Raw genomic sequence first — 6,901 nt, forward strand, 5'->3', positions numbered from 1 at the left:
CATTGATGACATTGATAAGACGGAGAAAATGGATTCACAAGGTAGTGGTGACTTGATCGATGTGAATCCAGTTCCTCTAGGCTCTTTACCAGATCCTATCCAAGATGATGTGCATGGTGATGTTAGTGGTGACCATCAGACTATAGGTGACTTTGATACTCCCATGGATGATGTTATGAATGATCAACAACAAGCACCTATAGCTCCACCAGCAGTTCCACTTCGAAGGTCTTCCAGAGATCGACGATCTTCTGTCAGGTATTCTCCTGATGAATATGTTTTTTTGACTGACGGAGGAGAACCTGAATGTTATGAAGAGGCTATGGAGAGTGAATGCAAAGATCAGTGGGTTGAAGCGATGAAAGACGAACTTCAATCATTGCATGAGAACCATACTTTTGAATTGGTGAAACTGCCTAAGGGCAAAAGAGCTTTTAAGAATCGGTGGGTTTACAGGTTGAAGCAAGAAGAGAAGTCTTCATCTCCACGATACAAAGCTAGATTGGTCGTCAAGGGTTATACTCAGAAAAAGGGGGTTGATTTTGAAGAAATATTTTCTCCGGTTGTGAAGATGTCTTCTATCAGAACTATACTGAGTTTGGCAGCTTGTTATGACCTAGAGGTTGAACAAATGGATGTGAAAACTGCTTTTCTTCATGGTGACTTGGAAGAAGAGCTTTACATGGAGCAGCCAGAGGGTTTTGTTGCACAAGGGAAAGAGGACTATGTGTGCAGATTGAAGAAGAGCTTGTATGGTTTGAAGCAAGCTCCAAGGCAATGGTACAAGAAGTTTGAGTCTGTTATGGGGGAGCAAGGCTACAAGAAGACTACTTCTGATCATTGTGTGTTTGTTAAGAGATTCTCTGGTGATGATTTTATTATTCTTTTGCTCTATGTTGATGATATGCTTATTGTTGGTCAGAATGCTTCTAGAATTGAGAAGTTGAAACAAGAGTTGAGTAAATCCTTTGCAATGAAGGATTTGGGGCCAGCAAAGCAAATTCTTGGCATAAGACTGACACGTGATAGAAAGGCCAAGAAATTATGGTTATCACAAGAGAGGTACATTGAGAAAGTACTTCAAAGGTTTAGTATGGACAAAGCTAAAGCGGTGAATACTCCCTTTGCTATGCACTTTAGATTGAGTGTTAAGCATAGTCCTTCCACAGAAAATGAGAAGGAAGAGATGCAGAAAATTCCTTACTCTTCAGCCGTGGGTAGTTTGATGTACGCAATGGTTTGCATGAGACCAGACTTGGCTTATGCCGTTGGTACAGTTAGTCGGTTTCTTTCTAATCCAGGCAGAGAGCATTGGAATGCAGTGAAGTGGATTATGAGATATCTTCGTGGCACTTCCAACATGAAACTTTGTTTCGGCAATGAGAAACCTGTTCTTGTTGGGTATACAGATTCAGACATGGCCGGAGACATTGACTCGAGGAGATCTACTTCAGGTTACTTAATCACTTATGCAGGGGGAGCTGTGGCATGGCAATCGAGACTGCAAAAGTGTGTTGCATTGTCCACCACCGAATCAGAGTTCATTGCAACAACCGAAGCGTGTAAGGAGATGCTTTGGATGAAGAAGTTTGTGCATGAGTTTGGTTTTACTCAGGAGAAGTATGTCCTGTACTGTGATAGCCAGAGTGCTATTCATCTTGGTAAGAACTCAACTTTTCATGCTAGATCTAAGCATATTGATGTGAGGTACCATTGGATACGAGATGTTCTTAAAGCTAAGCTGTTAGAGCTTGAGAAGATACACACTAATGATAATGGTGCTGATATGTTGACGAAGGCCTTACCAAGAGGAAAGTTTGAAGCATGTTGTTTGACCTCCGGCATGGAGGCATTCCCCACATAGTTGGAGGGGGAGATTTGTTGGTTATGGGTCCCACTATGTGGGAAACCCATATTTTCTGCCACAATGTTTTGCCTTCTTTATTGATTTTGTCAAAAGCCAATTTTTTGGTCTTTTAACGTGGGAGTGGGCAGCATTCTTAATTGAGAGCAAAATTCTCAATTACATCCAGAGAGAAACAGAGAGTGAGATTGAAGCTCGTTGGAGAAAAAGAGAGAATAGAAAAAAAAATCAGTTTTTCAAGCTTGGTGCAGCAGTGATCAACTCCTCGATCGAAGGTCCATCCGTGGTTCGATTGAGCTGATTTTGGACAGCAGCTAGGTGATAAGGTGTTTTTGACTTTGTACGGTCGGATTTTTCATCCGAGACTTGTAGCGTCGGAAATACCCATTTTTCAGCAGCTACGTTTTTGGTGATATTCTCTCATTTTTCTCTCTTTTGCTAAAGATTACATATTGTTAGCCTTGTCGGAGTTGAATGCTTGTTGTAGGCTTGATATTGTGATCTTGTAGTCGAACATTTGATGATAGTAGAGCTCTTTATCGGACTCTAAAGTCCCGTGGTTTTTACCCTTGATTTAAAGGGGTTTTCCACGTAAAAATACCGGTGTCTCTATTTATTTTTGTTGTGGTTGCATTAGTTGATTTGTGGTTGATTAAGGTTGCTAGAGAACATATCTTGTGCTATTGTGCTTGCCATAATTTTTGACAGAAGTTATAAGGAGAGAAAGAACACCGGTTGTGCTTTTACTTTGTTTCGGTTGTTCGGTTTCTTCCCAACAAATCCAACCACAAAAGCTTTCTGACGGAGTCATACACCTTAGAATTGCTCTGCGAACTCGAAGTACTAGGGGTGATGAAAATCACCCGATACAGAGGCCAAACACCCCCTCCGGAAGAGCCCATCAAACCAAACGTTGGTATCGCTAGAATGCAGCACGCAACTGAACCTCAAGTAAAACAAAAGCAAACCATAACATAAAAACGGATAGGAGAAAATAGTAGAAAGGGGGAGGAAAAGAGCCCATGGTGACCGGAGCTAAGTCTGTCGTGAGCTTGAGAGGCGATGGAAGAAAAGGACAAGGGCAAGAGGGGGAGAAAAAAGGCAAGGAAGGAGACGGAGAGGGGAAAGGTAGCCTTAAGTTGCTGCCCGACCCCAGCAACAAACTACCTCTCTCGAAAATGCAAAATGTGATAGAATAGTTTAGGAACTTGAAGACGGAAAAAGAAGTTTATTTTTTTACTTTCATTTAAGGAATTAAAATGATATCATTAAGTTCTCATAATTTCATTCGATTTTACCTAGAAATTAGAAATCTCTTTTCTAAGGAAAGAAAATCGAATTATAAATCCATCATTATTTATGGATAAAGATGCTTCTAAAACTTAATGCATACAAGCACTCAAAAGAAGCCATCAACAAGCTTGAAATTTCTTTTGTCCTCTTTTAACCCAATAAATAAGTATTAGCAAATCTATTCGTTTTATTTTTAAAGTTTTAGTTCATGTATGAATTGAACATGGAGCTATTTGAATCCATCTGCTTCTTATAACATTTACCCTGGGCCCTTTCAGGCTACCAAGCCTTGTTATTTTTGTAAGCAAAAATCTGGCTACGCTAAAAAGACCCCATCAATAATTCCTGCTGGATTAACATATCAACATTTGTTGGGTAATGGGAAAGAGCAGAGGGCGCGGTTGATAATATTAGAAAAATATGAATGGAGTAAAAATTCAAACCAATAAGGCAGAAAATGCATTGCTTAGAACAGCTTCTGATCTTGCCATGACTGTTAAGGACCATAGTTAAAGAGGCAACCACACACTGTAACTTTTACAACTATGGTTCAAGAACACTCGATTACAGCTCCAACCAAGGCATCCAATCATGATTTACAACTATGGGTCATAGAATATCATGCCACTAGAATGATAATGTTCACCAGGGCAAAACATATGAAGATGGGCTAAGCCTTGGCTTTTCCGGCTTGATGAGATTGAATCCTCTGCTGCACCTTCAATATCTAGTGCATACAAAGCCAATGGATCAAATTCAATTTTTGCTTTTACTCAATACTAGCATTTGTTAGGCTTAGCAAGAAATGCATACTCATGATGCAACTTTTTGCAAAATATAAATTAGAAACGTTGCATGAGAGGGGGTAGAAAAGAGCGCAAAGAAAATATGGCTTATAAATCTAATTACATTTTCTTAGAGTTCAACTTAAAAGGAAAAAGACATTTTCTAGTATACCAAAACACAATTTGATTTCATATCTTGTGGATTTAACAGGAACTTATATGATTGTTGTATTCTAGTTTACCAGGAGGCAAGTAGGCAACTTTCATAAAAGCCAAACAGCAAGATGCATCCATGTAAAAAGCAGTTTGTAAAATGGCCATGGTATTTTAGAGAAAAAATAAAAAAGAAATTTAATCCGAGATGTTAACAGCTAAGTCTGTGGAATGCAAAAGGCAAACCAACAAATTTGTAAACAACACAGAAGTTTAAAATAAGAACAAATTTAAATGAAATTGGACCTTGATGAATCAGGCAAAGCCAACTAAGTAAATACTGCAAGCTAGGACCCAAAAGTAGACATACAGAGTATTAGCAAATTAGCACCCCAATGATATCACCTATTTCAGGTACTCATCAAGACCCAAAAACCCTTGTAACAAGGATTTAGTAGCAAGCAGGATAAAACAAACCTTGCTTAATGCTTTTGAACCATACTAACAATCAATCTTAGTCTCACGTCAAAATTTTCATGTCATAAATAATCATGCCTCTGAATGATTATCTAACAGCCTTCATTTGTTTAACTAAACATAATAGAATTCTTTCACAATTCATAAACATGTTGTGCCAGTGTTGTTTAGAGTCAAATAGAGACAATTTATATAGGCATCAAAACAGCACAAGTAAAGCACTTTAAGAAAAAGAAAACCAACCGCTTCTCTTTTGCTGTGTTGTTTCTCTTCCAAATCTTGAAGAGATCCATCAAGTCGCTTCCTGTTGACAGAAATAAAGTCTTAAAGTTCATACACATGCAACTATAGAATGATAATTACAATATCACATGATGCACATTGCAGAATTAACAAAAAAATGCAGATACAAGGTTACTGCTTAAGCATGTCAAAAGAAAAAAGTAACAGAGGAAGTACATCTGGTTACAACTCTAGAAGGATCAGGGAAAAGCATACCCTCTACTTTCAAATAAATAAGAAATCGACTTTTAATACTGAACCCCAGACAAACATGTTATTATGGGAATATATCCGCATGGAATGAGATATTACTTAAAATGAAACCAACTTAGCTTAATTTGGAATTTTAGTTGGGTCGCAAAATTCAGGTTTGGAAACCACATTTGAAAACCCACTCATTTACAGTAAAAACTCATAATCCGAACACCACCCTAACCCCGACTTTGTATCTGAATCATAGTGCTTAACATTGCCTCAAAATGTCCGGGCAAAATAATACTATCAATGATTCTTATACAAGACCAATAGAAACCATCCGTAATATTTTTTAGCAACAAAAGCAAAGACAAAAGATAAAATGTGAAAGGAAGCGTACAATTCAGCAGAGATGTACTCAATTCTCTTACGAACGTTGGCGTTAGCCTCCGCTAAATCTTGTTTCACAAGCACTAGACCTATCAACTTATACACATTTGCATCCTCGTTTAACAAATCCAACTCCTAATAACATTTTTTTTCCAGCAAAAGAACAAATAATCATCAAAAATCATTTGAAAGCTAAATAATTAATCAATCAATTCAATCAGCAAAATAACGAAAACCCAAGGAAACCTTTAGGACTAGCTCGTTCTCTCCTAACTGAATAGTGTACTTCTTCCTGACTTGATGGTTCTTGGCTATATCTGGCGAGAGGCCATTCAACGAATACATAAATAAAACTATAGGGCTTCTCAATCGTAATATTTGAAAGCAAATAGGAAATAAAGAAAAAAAAAGAGAAGAAGCTGAGAATGGGTCTCGTTTGTCTTGCCTTTCTGGAGCTTGCTAAGATCGTTGGCTTTGTTTTCGAGGTCCCGCTGCAGTTCTCGAAGAGCTGTAGAGGAGGAACTCATTGTTCTTCCGCAGCCTTGTTATCCTGGGCTCTAGCTGACGCGCTTTGACGGAGAGAAACCGTACGGTATTATTCAAAGGCCTATTTTTACTGTAATTATTTGGGCCGGACCTGGATTACACTGTTTAATCTCTAACAATGATGCCTGAATCCAATTATGATATATTGTTGTTGTTGTTTTTGGGTGACTGTATATTTTTGTATCTAACTTGATCAGATGTGTTAATTAGGGAAATATTTCTTTTGAACTAGTTGGTAAAAATCTTTAAACATCTTGCTCCAAAAATTAACAATTGTCACAAGTTATATGTTTTGTCATTTAATCTTAAAAAGTTACAAAATGGTCAATAAATTATTCTAAAAATTTTCATTTAAATTATTAAATTATATATTTTTAAAATTTTTGTAATGATTTAACCTCTAAATTATTTTTTTTTTCATTTTGGTATTTTAACTTTTTGTCCCATTTAGATAACTCAACTATCATTTTTGTTTCATTTTACTCAAAAATTTGTCAATACCAAATAAGAATTGTCATATGTCACATTTCTACCAATAATTTTTTTTATTTATGAGTAAATTAAGATGAAAATAATAGTTTATATACTAAAATGAGACAAAAAAATAGATACCCAAATGCAAAAATGAGCACAATTCAAAAGATAAAAGCATGATTTAAGCTGAGGCATTCATGCCACCATGACAAGCTTAGAACTAAAAAAATAACTCTATATAACAAGAGACTTTAAAGGTGAGGGAACTCGGCTAAACAAGAAGCCTAGTCTCTTCGCAAAGGCTTACGTTGTAGCCTCCGAGGGGGGCACAACCCAAGTAGAACCAAGAACCAACGCCAAACACATTCGAAGGTTGCTCAAAGCTATGATGGAGTTGATTTAAACCAACCTCAACTGGATCTTGGATTTGAGCTCAAAGTCA

General features: G+C 37.2%; 1 protein-coding gene across 1 annotated transcript; it reads right to left on the bottom strand.

Moving 5' to 3' along the window:
* Positions 1–3,593: 3,593 nt before the first annotated feature.
* On the bottom strand, positions 3,594–6,054 carry LOC107943418 (prefoldin subunit 6). The gene is made up of 5 exons (XM_016877173.2): positions 5,885–6,054; positions 5,686–5,756; positions 5,450–5,574; positions 4,816–4,876; positions 3,594–3,884 (listed from the first exon to the last, which is right to left on the bottom strand). Exons 1-5 carry the CDS (start codon positions 5,964–5,966, stop codon positions 3,828–3,830), a joined length of 396 nt encoding a protein of 131 aa, XP_016732662.1. The 5' UTR covers positions 5,967–6,054; the 3' UTR covers positions 3,594–3,827.
* Positions 6,055–6,901: the final 847 nt, after the last annotated feature.

Source organism: Gossypium hirsutum, chromosome A05 (genome assembly GCF_007990345.1).
Source record: "Gossypium hirsutum isolate 1008001.06 chromosome A05, Gossypium_hirsutum_v2.1, whole genome shotgun sequence".
Classification (NCBI taxonomy): Eukaryota; Viridiplantae; Streptophyta; class Magnoliopsida; order Malvales; family Malvaceae; genus Gossypium; species Gossypium hirsutum.

Coding starts and splice junctions, on each gene's coding strand:
- LOC107943418 (XM_016877173.2), bottom strand. CDS start 5,966: ATGAGTTCCTCCTCTACAGCTCTTCGAGAACTGCAGCGGGACCTCGAA. Junction 5,757..5,884: donor TCTTAGCAAGCTCCAGAAAG/GCAAGACAAACG, acceptor GCCTCTCGCCAG/ATATAGCCAAGAACCATCAA. Junction 3,885..4,815: donor AACACAGCAAAAGAGAAGCG/GTTGGTTTTCTT, acceptor TGTATGCACTAG/ATATTGAAGGTGCAGCAGAG.